The 22,091-nt window shown below is 40.7% G+C and overlaps 1 protein-coding gene across 3 annotated transcripts in view; it reads left to right on the forward strand.

Annotated features, from left to right (window-relative positions):
- stat6 (signal transducer and activator of transcription 6, interleukin-4 induced) overlaps positions 1-16,867 on the forward strand; it is a 61,349-nt gene extending 44,482 nt beyond the window's left edge. For all 3 annotated transcript variants that reach the window (XM_055930945.1, XM_055930946.1, XM_055930948.1), the window contains 12 exons: positions 274-361; positions 621-743; positions 1,369-1,461; positions 1,619-1,822; positions 7,224-7,318; positions 7,690-7,823; positions 8,042-8,191; positions 8,414-8,480; positions 8,669-8,737; positions 8,926-8,973; positions 11,244-11,351; positions 12,932-16,867. In XM_055930945.1, the coding sequence (XP_055786920.1) occupies positions 274-361; positions 621-743; positions 1,369-1,461; positions 1,619-1,822; positions 7,224-7,318; positions 7,690-7,823; positions 8,042-8,191; positions 8,414-8,480; positions 8,669-8,737; positions 8,926-8,973; positions 11,244-11,351; positions 12,932-12,992 (1,240 nt within the window). In that variant the 3' untranslated portion in view covers positions 12,993-16,867. The remainder of the gene's footprint in view (positions 1-273; positions 362-620; positions 744-1,368; positions 1,462-1,618; positions 1,823-7,223; positions 7,319-7,689; positions 7,824-8,041; positions 8,192-8,413; positions 8,481-8,668; positions 8,738-8,925; positions 8,974-11,243; positions 11,352-12,931) is intronic.
- Positions 16,868-22,091: the final 5,224 nt, after the last annotated feature.

The raw sequence follows: 22,091 nt of genomic DNA on the forward strand, positions 1-22,091 counted from the left end.
AAAACAAAAAACTAAACCCTTCCCTTGACTGAAATGTAAAAAGCATGACCCTTCCCCATTTTTCTCCAGGTACCCATTCTGTACATTTCAATCCATCCCTTAACACATTTCTGTGAGCAACTTCCTTGGTGGCTGTCAATAGTTGTGCAGAGAGCATAGTAGGCCAATTAGTCATAATCTACAATAGACACGGATATCACTCACCATATTACTGTAGGCCTTTAAGAAGTTATATTCGAGTCTAAATAAGTGTTTTTGTTCTGTCTATCCCAGTGAGAATGTTGGAGAGTTGATCAATAACACAGCCATTTTGGAACACAACACTTCCAGCAAGAGTACATGTGCCACCTTCAGGAATATGGTATGTACTGCAGCCTTGCTTTTACCATGCACTGTCAAGCTTCTTGTGTTGCTTCCTGTAATGTCATATTTGCCAGATTTTTTTTAATCAACCAGATTTGAAGATATATTTTTTAAATTCTGTATGTCTTAAAGATATGTAAGAAAAAGTCAAAATCTTATAATTATGTCAAAATGAAATTATAGTTCATAAAGCTATTTATCTTGTTCTGTTGTTATATTCTTCATAAAGTGATATCTTATTCTGTCATTTCCTCCAGTCTATTAAGAAGATCAAGCGAGCAGACAGAAAGGGGTCAGAGTCTGTTACAGAGGAGAAGTTTGCTCTCTTCTTCACCACAGAGATCAGCATCACTGGCTGTGACATTCCCTACAGAATACAGGTCAGGTGTCCTTCTCCCCTCATTTTCTGCTCCAAATCCTTTCTCCCTTTGGCCTCTGTAATGTTAATATTATATTCAATTCAACATTTAATAACACTTGTACAGCCCGATCAAACATAGAGGTACATATCAAAGCTCGAATGACACCAATGTGTGGTATGACAAAGTATTGGTCTCTTTCTACATTCTTTTTCTGGTCTCGCCCATTTGCCTGTGTAATGTCAATTGAGGTTTGACATGTACGATTAGACATCACTTTTTATCTCTTAACGTCTTGGTAATAGCAGTATTATAGCACAGCAGGCCTGAGACATGCAGACAGATTGTGCCACATCTCTAAATTCTCTTAGGGTGACATGTGTTATTAACCTGGTCCCAGATCAGTTTATGCTCTTGCCAACTCCATTGCTGTCATTGGCATGACAATTCCATAAGGAGTTGGCAAGAGAGCAGAAACAGACTGGCACCCAGGCTGAAATGTTATTAATTTGAACTGCAAAATATACAGCATCTCACGACACACTGTACAAGTATAGTTTAGATCCTCAATGGAAAGGTTTTGTCTTGATGATCAGTTATTAGTATGGCTGTACTGACATGGTGTTGCTCTCCTGTGTGCTTGTAGATGATCTCTGTGCCGGTGGTGGTGATCGTTCACGGTAGTCAGGATAACAATGCCCTAGCAACCATCATCTGGGACTGTGCCTTTTCTGAACCAGTGAGTGCCTGCCTTTGGCCATCCCTCATTCTCTTGCTCTCTCACTCTCACAACTCTCTTCCCTCTCATATCACACCCACTATCAACACAGACTAAACAGTATGTCTGCTCACTTCACTCACAACATCAACCTTCTCTAATCTTATGACGTCATCAGGAAAGGATTCCGTTTTTGGTTCCGGAGCGCGTTCCCTGGAAGCAGATGTGCAGGACCCTGAACAGTAAGTTCATGTCGGAGGTCGGAACGCAGCGTTGCCTAGACAACTACAACCAACACTTCCTGGCCCAAAAGATCTTCGACAAGCCAGACATCGCTGGAGACTACAGCAACATGCTGGTATCCTGGGCACAGTTCAACAAGGTGCACGCACGCACACACAAATCAATTTTTATTTGTCACATACACATGGTTAGCAGATGTTAATGGGAGTGTAGCGAAATGCTTGTACTTTTAGTTCCGACCATGCAGTAATATCTAACAAGTAATCTAACCTAACAATTTCACAACATGGACACACACACACACACACACACACCAGTCTTTACCCACTGGGTACAAACTGGTTGAATCAATGCAGTTTCAATGTATTTTGTCAGCGTATTGTGACGTGGAATCTACATGGACAATACATTTGATTTAAATACATATATATTATGCATAAACAGTTGTTTTGATGGTGACATTTCAACCACATTTTATGTCATCATGGTAACTGATTTTCAACATAGACAAACATTGTATAAAATATGTTGAATTTGTAACTTTGTAATAACGTCAGATATTCAATCTTATATCCACTATCAGAAAAAAAACAGACTGGGCAGCACCTCCTACTGGAGAGTTGGGTCTACCTACAGTGATCCATTTGGTCTCCCATCCAGTGTTTTAACCAAGCCCAGCTTTGATTTTTGTCACTGACTATTAGCAATGTGCTATGGTGAGAATGACTACTGAGAGATCTCTTAATAACTAAATAGACTCACTGTTGCTATTGACGTAATTCCAAAGGGTAGATTTAACAGATGAAATGTAACCATACTTTACAAGTCATATGTCATCAATGAGACTATTTAGGCCTATATAGCATTTACAACAGCTATTGTTTGAATTTAACCCAGGGTTCAACTAAAAATAGACTATATATAATTAATATGTTGGATTCGCGTCTCAATCTAACTTAGAATAGGACTAAATCAAACTTTATTTAAAAAGTGCTATTTAGTCCTATTTAACTTTGATTTTTGATGTTTTTGATGTTTTTTTGATGTTTTGGTTGTCAATGCAAACAAATAAACATTTGAATGAGATGCGTCTTCTGCTTGGCTAGTTCTATCCGGGCCACTGACTTAATCTGGTTTTAATTCCAGTTTGTCTACAAATTAATGATTCATGACCAAAAACCAAAGGGAAAAAATAGGATTAAGCCAGTGGTTCAGATTAAACTATCCAAGCCTTAGATACAGTACATATCCTTTAAATGTTGATATTTGGTTGCGTTGTCAACCAAACACAATTCAATATTACTTTCCTAATACAGTAAATAGCCTAACGTTAAGGCTGTCTTACAAACTAATGTAACATTCAACCTTAAAATGAGTAACATATCCATGGCCACATTTTGAGGTTTCTGTTAATGTCTTCTTATGTAATCATAGCAAGGTTGCAGGTCTGTAGAGATCTTCACAATTTCTATTATAATCTGTACAGAATCTTGAACAACATTGATCATGTACTTTTAATGTAATCTCAACTACAATCCAGGGCCCGGTTTCCCGATAGCAATGGAATTTAGGGTTATGAATATTTTAAGGATGCATCTTTCCTGCAACGGCCGAAGATGTACCACGTGTTTCCCAAAACACCACGCGTTTCCCAAAACACCACGCGTTTCCCAAAACACCACGCGTTTCCCAAAACACCACGCAAACAAAACGCTCGCTAAATGCGCCATGTTTCGATACTGATAGGATCAAAAGAAAGGCAGTGCTGCCCTTCGATCAGCTTTCTCCATTCAAATCTTACCTTAGCATTAGTTATTCCACAATACTGACGACGATCAGGTCCTAGAGAGATAGTCACGAATGTGAGGAGAGACGGACCAAGGTGCAGCGGATGTTGAGTTCCACATATTTATTATAAAGTGAAACTTATCAAAACAAAACAATAAATCAAATAAACTAACGAAACGTGACTACGTGGTGTACACAAAATAATATCCCACAAACGCCCTGACCTACTACACCATAGAGAACTAAGGGCTCTCTATGGTCACGGCGTGACAGAACCCCCCCCCCCTCCTCCCCCCCCCCCCCAAAGGTGCAGACTCCGGCCGCAAAACCTGAAACCAAATGGGGAGGGGGGGAGGGGGGGGGATTAGTGTCGGTGGCGGCTCCGGTGCAGGTCGTAGCCCCCGCCCAGACCCCGGATCCAGCCATGGCGCCGGGCTGAACGCCGTACCTGGACTTGGTACCGGCGCAGTGGAAGGCTCCAGCCTTGGAGCGGGACAGGACACCGTGCCTGGACTGGGCACCGGCGCAGAGGAAGGCTCCTGCTATGGAGCAGGACTGGACGCCGTGCCTGAACTAGGCACCGGCGCAGAGGGAAGCTCCTGCCATGGAGCTGGACTGGGCATCGGCGCAGAGGAAAGCTCCTGCCCTGGATCGGGACTGTGGACCATCGCAGGAGGTTCCGGACTGTGGACCGTCGCAGGAGGTTCCGGACTGTGGACCGTCGCCGGAGGTTCCGGACTGTGGACCGTCGCCGGAGGTTCCGGACTGTGGACCGTCGCCGGAGGTTCCGGACTGTGGACCGTCGCCGGAAGCTCTGGACTGTGAAGGCGCACTGGAGGCCTGGTGCGTGGAGCCGGCACAGGTGGTACCGGACTGGTGACACACTTCGCACGGCAAGTGCGAGGAGCTGGCACAGGACGTACTGGGCTGTGAAGGCGCACTGGAGACCGGGTGTGTATAGTCGGCATCAATTGTATCGGAACGATGACACACTTTGCACGGTGAGTGCAAGGAGCTGGCACAGGACGTACTGGGCTGTGGAGGCGCACTGGAGACCTGGTGCGTAGAGCCGGCACAAATGGTACCGGACAAATGACACGCTCCTCAATGCGAGTTTGGAGAGCTGGCACAGGACGTACAGGGCTGGGAAGGTGAACTGGAGACCTGGTGCGTGGAGCCGGCACAGATTTTACCAGACTGATAGCACGCTCCTCAGGACGAGTACGGAGAGCTGACTCAGATGGCATTAAACTGATAACACTCTCCTTAGGGCAAATGTCGTGCATCTTCCATCAACTCAACAACTCTCTCCGTTCTCTCTCCTCCAATATCTCCATCTACTCACTGACGGTCTCTGACTCTCTCCGTTCACTCTCCTCCAGTTTCTCCCTCTTCTCCCAGACTGGCTCTGGTTCACTCCTCACCACCCCTTGTGCCCCACCCAAAAATATTTTCGGGCTGTTTTTTGGGCTTTCTTTGTGGCCGCGAACCCCGGCGTCGTCGCTGTCCTCCTTTCTCTCTTTGCGTCCTCTGTGACTCCTGCCAAGGAAGGATCTCCTGTCCTTCCATTATTTCTTCCCAGGGCCAACTTATTTTCCCCATCATAGCACGCTGCTTGGTCCTTGGTTGGTGGGATATTCTGTCACGAATGTGAGGAGAGATGGACCAAGGCACAGCGGATGTTGAGTTCCACATATTTATTATAGAGTGAAACTTATCAAAACAAAACAATAAATCAAATAAACTAACAACGAAACGTGACTACGTGGTGCACATGCACAAAACAATATCCCACAAATGCAGGTGGGGAAACAACCTACCTAAATATGATCCCCAATCAGAGGCAACGATAAACAGCTGCCTCTAATTGTGAACCATATTAGCACCCACATAGAAATATCTATACTAGATCACCCCCTAGTCACGCCCTGACCTACTACACCATAGAGAACTAAGGGCGTCTCTATGGTCAGGGCGTGACAGATATTATCACCTATGGCTGCAAATATTGAGGCGTCTTATTCTAATGCTTAACCTATAATAATGCACTCAATCAAGATTTGGCACATCATCAAGGATGTTAGGATACATATCATTATCAAAAATTACAGATTATAGCTAAATAAAATTCAATTGAATGAACATGAAATTGATTTTAATATCTTTGAAATGTAAACACCTATCTGGCCTATAGGCCTACTGTACACTGAGTGTACAAATCATTAAGAACACCTGCTCTTTCCATGACATCGACTGACCAGGTGGAAGCTATGATCCATTAATGATGTCACTTGTTAAATCTACTTCAATCAGTGTAGATCAAGGGGAGGAGACAGGTTAAAGAAGGGTTTTTAAAGCCTTGAGACAATTGAGATTTGGATTGTGTACGAGTGCCATTCAGAGAATGAACGGGCAACACAAAATATTTAAGTGCCTTTGAACGGGGTATGGTAGTAGGTGCCAGGCGCAACAGTTTCCCATGTATATCAAGAATGGTCCACCACCCAAAGAACATCCAGCCAACTTGACACAACTGTAGGAAGCATTGGAGCTTTAGACACCTTGTAGAGTCTATTCCTTGACGAATTGAGGCTGTTTCGAGGGCAAAATAGGGGGGTGCAACTCAATAATAGGAAGGTGTTCCTAATGTTTGGTATACTCAGTGAAGGCTATTTATCTGTTAATGCAGTCATCTCAGTTTTCATTTGAATCCTTTGCTTGTTTGTAACAATTGCACAGACATTGGCAACTTTGTATTTGTAGTCAACTTTGCGGTCACAGAGAGACAGATAAACATATTGAATGTATGTTTAGAGGAGATCTTCTATGAATCAAGTGACGCAGTAGGTGACGCTGTTCTATATGGTCCGAGGCCGTTGCTAAAGTGCATTTTCAAGTGCAACTTTAGTAACAATGGTTTTTGGAAACAGCTCAGAGATTTAACCATGTTCCTACGAAGGTTCTAACGATGAACTTAGCCTTAAGATGCTTTTGGGAAACCAGGCCCTGGTCATTTGGTTGTGCTATTAGATGAAGCACAGTGATAACACATTAAGTTGTATAAATACAAAATATCTGACATTGTATCCCCATTTGAACTTTGTTCTGCTTTTAAATGGTTGAAAGTACAGTAATAACACATTTGGATGTGAAGTTTAAACCAAAAGTCAGACAGTTTTTCCATTGGAACTTTGTTGTCACGTGTGCTTCCTCTCCGGCCTCTAGTTCACCAGGCTGCTTGTTATGGCGCACACCTGTCACCATCGTTACACGCACCTGCGTGCCATCAGACTCACCTGGACTCCATCACTTCCCTATACATGTCACTCCCTTTGGTTCCTTCCCCAGGCATCATTGCTTCTGTTCCTGTGTCAGTTCTGTGCATTGTTCGTGTTTCTTATTTTTGTATTATGTTGTGTTTATTTATTAAAACACTCACTCTCTGAACTTGCTTCCCGACTCTCAGCGCACATCGATACAATTGTGCTTTTAGATGGGTTGAAGCATAGGGATAACACATTGGGAATTCAACAAACTTCTGGCTGAGTGGGTGAATAAAGGTTGAAATCTCATTGGTCTCAACCAAATATTACCCACATTTCTAAGTTGAAATTACGTGGTGTGCCCAGTGGGTAGGCACCCACCACCTCTAGGGTAACTCCATATGCCACATGATTGCTAGTAATATTGTGGACAGAACAGAGTGAAATGTAACAAGCAGAGGGATTAAACAGTGTCATTTCGTTGGTCAGGAGGTGCTCCCTGGACGACCTTTCACCTTCTGGCAGTGGTTTGATGGTGTGATAGAGCTTACCAAGAAGCACCTGAAGAGCTACTGGAGTGACGGGTGAGTCATGTCTGCCAGTCAGAGACAGAGCTAGGCCTGTTCATTAAGCACCAAACGGAAGAAAACAGACTGAAACAGGAAAGGACTACCTGAACTTATCCAATAAGAAACGCTTGTTTTAATTTGACTTTGAAAATGTTTTTGCTAGTGTGACCTAATAAATAAGACTGTCTACCAGTGAGAGACAGAGAAGACCTGGTTTCAAATAGTGTTTCAAAGATTCAAGCCTGTTTTGAGTGTCAGATGGACAGGGTTTGCACCTTTGGGACTACTCCATTGGTTCAATTGAGCAGTTAAATTATTTAAAAGAAAATGAATATGATTCACAAACACGTAGATAACTGTGTGTCCTGGTGTCTTCCTTCCTCTAGGTTGATATTTGGTTTCATCGGTAAGCAGCACCTCCACCTGATTCTGAAGGACCGGCCCAACGGGACCTTCTTACTGCGCTTCAGCGACTCTGAGATAGGAGGCATCACCATCGCATACGTGGCTCCATCAGAGAGTAAGGGTTTAGTCTGTCCGTCCGTCTGTCTGTCCACTCAAAGTAATTGTCCGACTTGGTTTACAGTCTCTATTGGAGTTTCTCGTGCTGTTTTTTCATTCTGGCTGCTTACCTCTGGAATGGAACACTGGATTCCAGAAATCCTGAGATACATTCCTATTAAAGTGGCCTTTCTTTCTCTCTTCTTTCCTCTCTCCAACCTCCATCCCTCTTTCCAGACGGGGGCCAGAAGATCCAGAATATTCAACCGTCCACCAAGAGAGACTTGGAGATCCGTTCCCTTGGTGACCGTATTCAAGACATCGACTTCATCACACACGTGTATCCAGATCTGCCGAAGAATGACGTGTTCCGAAAATACTACACAGGCAAGTCCTATTGTTGACCAACGAGAAAGTGGGGCGGGGGGCGGAGAGACAGCGAGCGAGAGGCAGATAGATAGACAGCGAGAACGAGAGAGACAGAAACACAGAGAGCAATAGAATATTATTTGTGAGAAGAAGCTTTGAATTAGATTAATATTTTGACAATTGTAAGAATTCTCAGTTTAAATGGGAATTCCAATCTTCTTCCCTGCCTCATTTGACCAGATAACCCGTTACCTCGGGATACCACCTCGGGATACCTCTTAGTCTCCATCCAGACCAAAGTAGGAGTGTAAGTTACACAGAAGCTATGTAACTAACCAAGGTTCTGTCCCAAATGGAACCCTATCCCCTATATAGTGCATTACTTTTGACCAGGGAATATGGTGGCATTTGGGACATAACCTTTTTACCTAACATGATGTTGTTAAAACCATACTATTTGTTGTGAATTATTGGTGTGTGTGTGTGTGTTTGCAGGGAAGCCCACTGTGACTCTCCTCAGCGCAGTGAGACCCCACAGGACAACAATTCCTCTTTCTATTCCATGTGAGTCTGAATCACTTACTTACACACACGCGCACGCCAGATGAGTCTGAATCCCTCACTCACATGTACACACACACACACACACACACACACACACACACACACACACAAACACAAACACAAACACAAACACAAACACACACACACACACAAACAGACTTCACAAGGTCTTCATCATTCTCTCTTAGGGACCAGGGGAATGGAGCCAGTGCATCACCATTCTACTCTCTCTCTCCGTAAGTACCTTGTTAGTTAATGTGATAAACTATACAGTGCCGGGAAGACACATTTACTAGACACTCTTGTCCAGACTTACAGTTAGTGCATTCGTCTTAAGATAGCTACAGTGCTGTGAAAAACTATTTGCACCCTTTCTGATTTTCTCTATTGTTGCATATTTTTGATACTGAATGTTATCGGATCTTCAAACAAAACCTAATATTAGATAAAGGTAACCTGAGTTTACAAATAGCAAAAAAAAAGTATACTTGTTTTATTTATTTCATTAACAAAGTTATGCAACACACAATCAATAACTGGTTGTGCTGGTTCAGCTGCAATGACTCCAACCAAACGCTTCCTGTAGTTGTTGATCAGTCACTGTGGAGGAACTGCTTTAACTCAGTGCCATTTGTGGGTTTTCAAGCATGAACTGCTCATTACATGTTCTGACAGAACATTTCAATTGGGATTAGGTTTGGACTTGAGTAGGCCATTCCAAAACGTCAAATGTGCTGCTTTTTAGCCATTTTCATGTAGACTTGATTATGTGTTTTGGATCATTGTCTTGCTGCATGAGCCAGCTGCGCTTCAGCTCACAGATGGATGACATTCTCCTGTAGAATTCTCTGATACAGAGCAGAATTCGTGGTTCCTTCTATTAAGGCAAGTCGTCCAGGTCCTGAGGCAGCAAAGCATCACCAAACTATCATACTACCACCACCATGATTGACTGTTGGTTAAAGGTTCTTACTGTGGAATACAGTGTTTGGTTTTCGGCAGGCATAATGGGACCCATGTCGTCCAAAAAGTTGACAGAAGTTTGCCAAATATCACCTGAAAGCACCTGGATGATCATCAAGACTCTTGGAAGAATGTTCTATGGACAGATGATTCAAAAGTTGACGACATGGGTACCATTATGCCTGGCAAAAACCAAACACTGCATTCCACAGTAAGAACCTCATACCATGGTTTGTGGATGCTTTGCTGCCTCAGGACCTGGACAACTTGCCTAGTCAAAGTCCAGACCTAATCCCAAATGAGATGTTGTGGCAGGACTTGAAACGAGCAGTTCATGCTTGAAAACCCACAAATGTTGCTTAGTCACAGCAGTTCTACCTGGAAGAGTGGGCCTAAATTCCTCTACAGCAACATGAGAGACTGATCAACAACTACAGGAAGTGTTTCGATGGCACAACCAGCTATTGAGGGGCAATTACTTTTTCACACAGGGGCATTGGGTGTTGCATACGTTTGTTTATGCAATAAATGAAATAATTATGTAATTGTTGTGTTATTTGTTCACTCAGGTTACCTTTATCTAATACTAGGTTTTGATTGAAGATCTGATAACATTCAGTAACAAATTAAAAAGAGGGCAAATACTTTTTCACGGCACTGTAGGTAAGACAACCACATGTCATAGTAAACATTTTCCTCAACAAAGCTGCTATCAGCAAAGTCAGTGCTATTAAGAAAAGAGAAGTGCAAGTGTTCCTGCAAGACAGGCAAGTACAACAGTAGGGTGTAGGGTATTTGGTTGTCACACTTTTTACTCTGATGCGTATTTCTCAGCACCAGTATATATTAAGACTCATTTCAACGTAAACATCTCTTATTCCAACATGGAGTCGTTAGTCAGCAAACACACTCGGTTCAATTGTGACAAACAGCCCCATCACGGGGTTGGATGTCACAATAATACATTCTAGTAGGTTATTCCTTTTGTAACAAGAAATGAAGCAATGTAGCACACAGAGTCTTAGAACTAGCCTTACTTTGATCAAACAATATTCCTAACAAAAATCTTTTTTTTTTATGCCTTGAGAACAACATGATATTCTGGGTAAATTTGTGTGTTTATGCATGTGTTTGCAATATTTTCTATGGCCGGTATATGCCCACACCATTCCAATACAGAAAAGCTGCTTTTTAACATACTTAATTTAAAACATTTGGAAGGAAAACGATTCCCCTCATATAATTAATTCAAGGTCATATTTCATAGGAATCTGGAAACACTGGACATTTGCTTTAAATCCCAGACAGACTCCGTCAGTTTCATGTCTCATGTGCAATTGTGAGCTACTGTGAAGTTCATGTGTTGACCAGTGACAGGACTCTAGCCTGAGTACCAGTCTGTTTGCTGCTATCATGCCAACTCGTTGTCACTGGAGTTGGCAAGTTCAAAAACAGGCTAACTTGACTCATCTGGTGAAATAACAGTTACATAATTGAATATAGCTACAAATAAAAATCAAAGTTTTTTGCATGTTCTCATCAGGAACAACCAGTTCCACACCCCCTTCCAGCTGGCCCCAGTACCCCTACAGGGGGGGATGTATCCTGACCCTCTCTCCAATCCCAATGGACTCTTCCCTGCCCCGGACATGTGAGTTACACCACACTCGGAAGAGGGGATATAGAGTGCTTTCAAAAAGTATTCACACCCGTTGACTTTTTCCACATTCTGTTGTGTTACATTCTGAATTTAAAATGGATTAAATTGAGATGTGTCACTGATCTACTACACACAATACCCCATAATGTCAAAGTGGAATTATGTTTTTAAAAATTAATAAAAAATGTAAAGCTGAAAAGTCTTGAGTCAATAAGTCTTCAACACTTTTATTATGGCAAGGCTAAATAAGTTCAGGAGTAAAATGTGCATAATAACTTACATGGACTCACTCTGTGTGCAATAATAGTGTTGAACATGAGTTTTAAATGACTACCCTATCTCTGTACCCCACACATAAAATTATCTGTAAGGTCACTCAGTCGAGCAGTGAATTTCAAGCACAGATTCAACCACAAGGACCAGGGAGGTTTTTCAATGGTTTGCAAAGAAGGGCTCCTATTGGTAGATGGGGAAAAAACAGACATTGAATATCCCTTTGAGGATGATGCAGTTATTAATTACATTTTAGATGGTGTATCAATACACCCAGTCACTACAAAGATATAGGCGCCCTTCCTAACTCAGTTGCCGGAGAGGAAGGAAACCGCTCAGGGATTTCACCATGAGGACAATGGTGATTTTAAAACAGTTAGAGTTTAATGGCTGTGATAGGAGATAACTGAGGATGGATCAACAACATTGTATTTACTCCAGAATACTAGCATAAATAACAGAGTGAAAAGAAGGAAGCCTGGACAGAATAAAAAAATATGGCAAAGTGTTATATTTGGGGCAAATCCAACAAAACACATCACTGAGTACCAATCTTCATATTTTCAAGCATGGTGGTGGCTACATCATGGTATGGGTATGCTTGTCATCGGCAAGGACTAGGTAGTTTTTTAGGATATAAAGAAATGGAATAGGCTAAATCCTAGAGGAAAAATTGGCTCAGTCTGCTTTCCAACAGACACTGGGAGACAAATTCCCCTTTCAGCAGGACAATAACATAAAACAGAAAGCCAAATATACACGAGTTGCTTACCAAGATGATATTGAATGTTCATGAGTGGCCTAGTTGCAGTTTTGACTTAAATTGACTTGAAAATCTATGGTAAGACTTGTGTAGCAATGATCAACAACCAACTTGACAGAGCTTGAATAATTTTAAAAAGTATAATGTGCAACAATTGTACAATCCAGGTATGCAAAGCTCTTAACGACTTACCCAGAAAGACTGACAGCTGTAATCGGTTCCAAAGGTGATTCTAACATGTATTGACTCAGGGGTGTGAATACTTATATAAATGAGATATGTCTATATTTCATTATCAATAAAATTGCTAACATTTAAAAAAAAAAAAAAAAATCACGTTGTCATTATGGGGTATTTATTGTGTGTAGATGGGTGAAAAAAATGAATTTAATGGATTTTGAATTCTAGCTGTAACAACAAATTGTAGAATACGTTAAGGGTTATGTATTTGAGGGGTATGTTAAGGCACTGTATTTGACACTTCACTGGGACAGCACTTCAGACTCCTCCATATACTGTGTGTTTGTGTTTTCAGGTCCCAGGGCCCGACTACTGAGATGGAGCTAGAGGAGATTCTGAACACACTCTCGGAGTAGGAGAAGGAGGAGTAGGAAAAAGTGGAGGAAGAGGACGAGGGGGAATGTAAGAGGAGGAGGAGCCCAGTGGAGACAGTTTCTCATCACTCTGATCTAACAAAGTGGATATTCGTCAAATCAGTCTTGATTTATGTATTGTAATAGGCCCATAATGTGCTTACTTAAGTCCGTTTTGGATGTATTTGGCTGTTCCCTTACAAAAAAAGATTGCCGTTTTGAAACTGCAGTGAAAGTGCATGAACTGCAGTCGACTGTGGTATTTTAAGACGCATAATTGTAGAATAACTGCAATTATACTACACTCTAACTGCAGTTACACTGCAAAATTACAGCAGTAAAAAAAAAACGGTGTTTGTTGCATACTGCAGTTATACTGCACTCTGACAGCAATCTTTTTCGTAAGGATTTTCGCTGCATAACATGTAGAAGTTGTCCCTTTTCAGGTTTAGAAGTGACTGCTAAATGTTAACTCCGTTTGTATAAAATGGTTAGCATAGCTAGCATACAGAAATCGGTGGTAGTAATTTTTTAACTGTAATTCAGTTGATTGGTAATGATGACATGAACATGTGATGCGGTTGACATCTATACAAGCATTATACTCCGATTTTTACCTCAACCTAGTGTGAAATACGCTTATAAACATTAGCCGAAATGTAAGCTAATTTTGCTGGGGGGCAATGAGGAGAATAGGGATCTTTCCCTCACACGTTTTCATGGCAATTCCATTGTTTTAGTCGAGTTTGATTGACCTATTTACTGCATCTATAGTCCCAGTCGGTATTAGAACGTTGCGGCCCCCTGCCCGCCTGTGGGGAAAACAACCTAGGGTTACCTAGGTTACCCCGTTAGTTCACAGCAAAACCTCAATCTTTTTCAAACGCAATTTTCTTGTTGTCTGCTTGTTTAAGTAAATTACAAAACTACATTTAAGACAAGTAAAACATGTTTAAAGATTACTTTTCAACATTGCCTGCTCCCGAGCGTTCTCAATACTTAGAAAAACGTAATATTGTAGAGCTTCACTCAAGCCCCTTTTCATGACGGTGCTAGCAGCCACGTGAGGGAGTGAGTGATAGCTAGCTACCGACTGGAACATTAAGCTTCAAGTAGTGAGTAGAGTTACAAACGGATTATACTAAATAAGTTAAATGTCTTACATGTGATGTAATGTTTTCCATACACATAGCTATGTGTAGCCTACTTGGACACCGGGTGCCCACTCTCCCACGCCAAAAATCCTGAAGCCACAGGGCTCTTCTCGCAGGCTCTATTTCCCTACGTGGGAGCATTGCAAACCATAGGTTGGGATTTTTTTACCTGATTACATGTACATTGAACAACACAGCAGCTTTTTGGCATGTTTTGTTATTTATGTATAGCAAAAAATTGACAACGAAGTTAGCTCTTTTATAATGGGGTACAATGGGAAACAATGTTTCTATTCTCCAATTTGTGGCCGTGGTCAAGAGGATTTCTTATGACGTGAATATCGACTCAAGAGTATTGAGAGAGACAAGATGTTCTGAGAGACATAGACATAATACCTATCACTCCTTTCTCCTAGTTCAGTGGTTCCCATTCTCGACTTTTTCCTTGCTGAGGACCACCAGATCTGGGAACCACTGCCCTAGTTTATAATACAGAAGTGTGTTAAAAGCCATTGGATCATCTATTTAGTAAATCTCTTGCAAAGGCTCTGGCCTGGCATTTTGGCACCCAGAACCAAATCTCGCATTCGCGTTGGTCTGTTTCGTCTGTCACGATTCTGTCTTTTTTGGTATAAAGGATATGAGACTGATGGATGTACACTAAGGGAAGACTACCACATTATGCAGACAACATAAATAGTATAGTATAGCCAAGACAACGACCAAATGAGTTAGCAATATACCAGCACAAACATATATGGAACCAGGCTACTTACAGTATGAGACTGAGAACAAACTTCTAGGCTTTCTAACACAATGGAATAAACCAGATCACAGCCATATAAAGTACATGTTGGGTGTTCATACAGTACTTACATACATATTTTCTATACAGTAAACTTTGTTTCCATTTAAAGGAGTATTTCAGAAACACACCATTTGCACATATGTAGACACTTATGGGGCTGGATATAATGAATATGAGGTTCGAAGTAGGTGAAGTGTTTCTTTAATATACCGGCATCATTATTAGCTGTCAATATGATAGTTCACTATGTAGTAGTTTGATGATTTATCATTGTTTGCTTGTATGTACAAATTATACATTCCTCATATCCTAGTAGATTACAAGGGGACTTCCACACTTTCAGACCCCCCACAAAAAATATTTTTTATTCTGTTTGGATCTCTAATGCTTAAAATGAAAATATCTTTCCATTTTTAAGTTGTCTTTTTATTGTAAATAACTTAGTTTTACCTAGTTTTAATGTCCGTAGCACAGAGATGGTTGATTTTACATGGCATCTTATACAGTATTCCATGACATAACCTACATAGTCACATAGTAGAGTGATATTAAATCATTGATTGTTGGGTGATGAGATTAAATATAGTTTTTTCAGATGAGTAGGCACAAATATAGGTTGCTATTATGATAGTATATGTATTATAGAAAACAAAATGTTTCTATTCAATGCTTTGTTATTTCTCTGTCATTTTTACTACGTTACTTTTAAATGACCAGTTGCGCTTTTGTTTTTTCTAAGGGAATGTCATACTCCATGATATATTCTGTCTTTTTCTCAACTATGCAAAGGTATCTTGATATTTTGCTCAAACATGTATTCGGAAGCATTCTCTCTTCTTTTTAAAAATTTGTTGTGAGCAAATGAAGCGGGTGTGCACTATAATCAGAATGCTTCACAAGTCATAATTATTCATACTTCCACAATAAATGTATTTCCTATAAATCCCATGGCTATATAAACCAACCCACCTTCACTCAGATTTATTTTCCTTTGAACTATTAAAAGAGTTGTCATAAACTGTCACAACTGTTTACGACATCTGTCATGTCATGGCTATGACAGTCTTATTTAGTCGTTATGTACAGCTGTAGGATCTTAATTTGAGCCAGTTTGTTACAGCAGGATAATAATCCTGCAGCAACAGGAATTGTGAATTATTATGTGCATTATAAATAATGGACATTTTTTGTAGGGGTTGATACATTTTTCATATTTTAAAGTGGAAATTACTAACTTTAGAAGCCTTTTTAAACCTTTAATACACTACAAGTTTGCATTTCCTGCCATGCAAGAAAATTCTCAGCAACAAAAGAGTGACTGAATTAAGATCCTACATGTATAAGTAGGATTCAAGTACAATGTAACAGAGTCTGAAGCAAAACTAAAACATAACTGCAGGCTTTTCTCAACAGCAGCTTTTATCTACTCTGTCAGAGACCTCTGAACTCATCCGACGGGAGAAAGGATGTGAGGAATCAAGGAAATGCATTTGAGGTTTTCTCAAGAACTCAGCTATCCTTAATATTTTCCATGGAATTGAGTGAGCGTGGATGTCTAAAATGTGTTAGTCACCAGAGTTTAATGTTATTTGTGGCTTTACAATAGTTACAATAGTCACAGATCCTGGTATGACTAGTTCCAATAATTCCATAATTGTTACTTAGATCTAGTGTTATGGATTTGAATTCAGCACGTGACGTGATCACTGTGTCACTACTTTAGACATTTGTTAATAGTTGGTTTCGTTGGTTTTGTGTATCATCATCATAGATGCCCTTATTGCCCAGCTGATTAAATTTAACTAGCCCTGCTTCAATGACTTCATCATGATCATCAAATATAGGCAACAATCCTTTTGCATGTAACAGTATTTGTATGTCTTCAAAACAATATAATCCTTCCACTTTTTCTTGAATTTTGGATTGATTTCCTTTTTTAGACAAAGAAACACACCAAACAGACATACAATCAACACCATGAGGATTAAGACAGGGATTAAAACAACTCTATAACTTGACCAACTGCCATCTGGAGTTTCCACAGTTCAATGATAAGCCTACTTCTATTCACCTCCCTCCCAGCCAAGGCACTTGGGCCCATATTCAAAAAACATTCCAGAGTGGGACTGCTGATCTAGAATTAGTTTTGCCTGTTAAATCATAATGAATAACAGATACTAGATCAGCACTCCCACCAGAGTCACAGTGCTTCTTGAAGGAGAATGGCCACAGATTTGTGCTCACAGGCAGATAAACATCTTGCTCTGAAGCACACTAGACTAGTGGTCCTCTGTAGCTCAGTTGGTAGAGCATGGTGCTTGCAACACCAGGATAGTGGTTTCAATTCCTGGGTCCAAATGTATGTAAAATATATGCACGCATATAAGTCGCTTTGGCATATACACTGAGTATACCAAACACTAGGAACACCCTCCTAATATTGAGTTGCACGCCCCCCCCCCCCCCCCCCCCAACCCTGCTTTTTCCCTGAGAACAGCCTCAATTCGTCAGGGCATGGACTACAATGTGTTGAAAGCATTCCACAGAGATGCTGTCCCATGTTGACTCCAATGCTTCCCACAGTTTATTTTTATTTCCTTTTATTTTTTAAGGAGTGGATCAGCTTAATATTGTGGAAAGATTGTTGCATCCATCAATGTAATTGTCTGCATCATTTCCAATCCCCCATATCTTTGTTTTGGTAAATATATATATCCATATACATACACATATGCATACATATATAAATACACATACCTACAGTTGAAGTCAAAAGTTTACATACACTTATGTTAGAGTCATTAAAACTCGTTTTTCAACCACCACAAATTTCTTGTTAACAAACTATAGTTTTGGCAAGTAGGTTAGGACATCTACTTTGCATGACACAAGTAATTTTTCCAACAATTGTTTACAGACAGATTATTTCACTTATAATTCACTGAATCACAATTCCAGTGGGTCAGAAGTTTACATGCACTAAGTCGACTGTGCCTTCAAACAGCATGGAAATTCCAGAAAATGATGTCATGGCTTTAGAAGCTTCTGATAGGCTAATTGACATCATTTAAGTCAATTGGAGGGTAACCTGTGGATGTATTTCAAGGCCTACCTTAAAACTCAGTGACCAAGACCTCAGAAAAAATATTGTAGACCTCCACAAGTCTGGTTCATCCTTGGGAGCAATTTCCAAACGCCTGAAGGTACTACATTAATCTGTAGAAACAATAGTACACAAGTAAAAACACCATGGGACCACACAGCCTTCATACCGCTCAGGAAGGAGACGCGTTCTGTCTCCTAGAGATGAACGTACTTTGGTGCGAAAAGTGCAAATCAATCCCAGAACAACAGCAAAGGACCTTGTGAAGATGCTGGAAGAAACAGGTACAAAAGTATCTATATCCACAGTAAAACGAGTCCTATATCGACATAACCTGAAAGGCTGCTCAGCATGGAAAGAGCCACTGCTCCAAAACCGCCATAAAAAAGCCAGACTACAGTTTGCAACTGCACATGGGGACAAAGATCGTACTTTTTGGAGAAATGTTGTCACGGCCGATGATAGAACTGGACCAAGGTGCAGCGTGGTGAGCGTACATTTTCCCTTTATTTTAGAAATGTCGCAAACAAAACAATAAACCATACAAAACGACTGTGAAGCTTTAGGGCATTAGTGCCACAAACAAAGTTAACTACCCACAACGAAAGGAGGGAAAAAGGGATACCTAAGTATGGTTCCCAAACCGAGACAACGATAGACAGCTGTCCTTGATTGAGAACCATACCCGGCCAAAACATAGAAACACAAAATCATAGAAAACAAAACAGAATGACCACCCCAAATCACACCCTGACCAAACCAAATAGAGACATAAAAAGGCTCTCTAAGGTCAGGGTGTGACAAATGTCCTCTGGTCTGATGAAACAAAAATAGAACTGTTTGGCCATAATGACCATAGTTATGTTTGGAGGAAAAATGAGGATGCTTGCAAGCTGAAGAACACCATCCCAACCGTGAAGCACAGGGGTGGCAGCATCATGTTGTGGGGGTGATTTGCTGCAGGAGGGGCTGGTGCACTTCACAAAATAGATGGCATCATGAGGAAAGAAAAGTATGTGGATGTATTGAAGCAACATCTCAAGACATCAGTCAGAATGTTAAAGCTTGGTCGCAAATGGGTCTTCCAAATGGACAATGACCCCAAGCATACTTCCAAAGTTGTGGAAAATGGCTTAAGGACAACCAAGTCAAGGTATTGGAGTGGCCATCACAAAGCCCTGACCTCAATCCCATAGAAAATGTGTGGGCAGGAGTGAAAAAGCGTGTGCGAGCAAGATGCCTATAAACCTGACTCAGTTACTCCATTCATAAACCATGTGCCATGGAATGGGTACATCGAAAATCTCTTCCCAACTATTTTGCAATTTATATAGCACAGCTGTCAGTTTTTTGGTCCTTAAATGAAATTGGTATATGTTTTTATTTATCACACTTTTCAAATTCATATTTGTTATATAAATAGGCCCTTTTAATTTTGTCTGGCTTGCCATTCCAAATAAAATTGAATATTTTTTGTTCATATAATTTAAAAAGCAGGTCACTAGGTGTAGGCAAAACCATAAGCAAATAGGTAAACTGACTAAAGAGTTAATAAGGGTGATTTTTCCACAAATAGACAGGTATTTTCCTTTCCATGGAAGCAAGATCTTATCTATTTTTGATAACTTTCTATAAAAATGTATTGGAGTGAGATAATTTCTTTCTTTTGGGATTCGTATACCGAGTATGTTCACATCTCCGTCAGACCATTTAATTGGTAAACTACACGGTAATGTAAAATTTGCATTTTTTGTGATACAATACGTAATATGGTACATTTATCATAATTTCGTTTTAATCCAGAGAGGATAGCAAAAGTATCTAGATCATCTATGAGTGTCACGTTCCTGACCTATTTCTGTTAGTTTGTTATATGTGTTAGTTGGTCAGGGCGTGAGTTTGGGTGGGCATTCTATGTTTTCTGTTTCTGTGTTGGTTTATTGGGTTGCCTGGTATGGCTCTTAATTAGAGGCAGGTGTTTGGCGTTCCTCTAATTAAGAGTCATATTTAGGTAGGCAATGTCACAGTGTTCGTTGTGGGTGATTGTCTTCCGTGTCTGTGTCTGTTCACCACGCGGGACTGTTTTCGGTTTGTGTAGCCTGTGTTTCCTATTCGTGCGTTTTTCTTGTTTTATGTAAGTACGTCGTCTAGGTCTGTCTACACCGTTTGTTGTTTTTGTTAGTTTAGTCAAGTTCGTGTTTTCGTTAATAAAATATGTCATTTCACTACGCTGCGCCTTGGTTCCCTCAATACTCCTCCTCTTCAGATGAAGAGGAGGAGGACTGCCGTTACAATGAGGCCGTGGAGAGACTCTAATTGTGGTTTTAAAAGAAATCATGAATCATGAATCATGCTTCCCACAGTTGTGTCAAGTTGTCTGAATGTCCTTTGATTGGTTGACCATTCTTAATTCACACGGGAAACTGTTGAGCGTGAAAAACGTAGCAGCGTTGCAGTTTTTGACACAAACCGGTGCGCCTGGCACCTACTACAATACCCTGTTCAAAGGCACTTAAATCTTTAGACTTGCCCATTCACCCTCTGAATGGCACTTATACACAATCCATGTCTCAAGGCTTAAAATACTTCTTTAACCTGTCTCATCCCCTTCATCTACACTGATTGAAGTGGATTTAACAAGTGACATCAATAAGGGATCATAGCTTTGACCTGGATTCACCTGGTCAGTCTATGTCATGGAAAGAGTCCAGGTCAAAGCTTAGTGTTTTGTACACAGTGCATTATATTCTTATATTACTAGTCTACAGCCATGTATGTTCTACTCAGTTCTCCAGGTGTCTGTCTGTGCTGTAGTGAGAGTTGTAATGATTATTTCTACCACAATGTAGGGCCTGTGAGGCAGCCCAGGACTGGTATTGAAGAGAGTAGGAGATTGTCCTGGCTTCTGTGTGCTGTAGCGTGCGTTTCTACCACATAGTGTTAGAGCTGATGTTGGAGAGTAGGAGATAGATGGTAGCGAGCTATGAGTTGGATGGTAGAGGGGCTGTGGATTGGTTAGTTGTGTTGGTGTCAGCAGTCTGAAGCAGAGAGGTGATAGAAGATAAATTCCCCACTCTAGCAGGTTTTAACCCCGTCCTCTGTAAAACAGGCTTACACCCACAATAGAAGGCTTACCAACGCAGAACTGGCCGGGAGGGAGGCAGAATGCATAGACCACAAAAGAGATACAGCAACCCACCACCCAACGAGTTCATTCTGAGCCTGGTCCGTCTTTGCCTTACCAATACCTACAGGCCAGGCAGAAAACAGCTTTTAATATTGCAGATAGATTGTAGCTTCCATCAATGTAATTTTCTGCATCATTTCCAATCCCCCATATATTCTTGGGTAAATATATATATATTAGATATTTTTTAAATCATTTTTCTTTTCATTTCCCCTAACCCTACCACCCCTCCCCTAATTGGAGTAAACTAATGGACAACAACACTTACTGTAGGCTTCTACTTCCAGCTTATGCACATTATACGGACACAATGTATTTTACAATAGTTATATTTTGTTTGTTTTCAATCCCACCCTTCAGCTCCACTCAACCCCTCCCATCTATCTCTGAACACCGTCCAGTTTTTTTTTCTATTTTCCATATATGTTTCAACTGTGCTGTGATGCTTCACAAAGGTTTTGAACCTTTCTGTTCTCATCGTTTCTACAGATTGTAAACTAAAGATGAACATTTTAGCTAAAAGTATTATTATATTATTGATCGATTTGACTATGACTTTTCAAACTACCCAGCAGTGCTATCTGCAGAGTTATCTCCAGGTAAATGTTGCAATTCTTCAGCCATTCCTGCAACCAAAAACAAGCTACATATGGACAGTACCAAAACAACTGATCTAATGATTCTCTCTGCTTGGTTTTAACAAATTTGGTCGTCTCAGACTTGGAGATAATACAGAATTGAGTGTTCATTTATTTCAGTTGTTTGCCAACTCACGAAAATTGTGATAGCATCCAACGTGCTCAACTGAATTTCCTTCATTTCTCCAGAGGTGGCTTGGAAATGACATTTA

Source organism: Salvelinus fontinalis, chromosome 8, assembly GCF_029448725.1.
Source record: "Salvelinus fontinalis isolate EN_2023a chromosome 8, ASM2944872v1, whole genome shotgun sequence".
NCBI lineage: Eukaryota > Metazoa > Chordata > Actinopteri > Salmoniformes > Salmonidae > Salvelinus > Salvelinus fontinalis.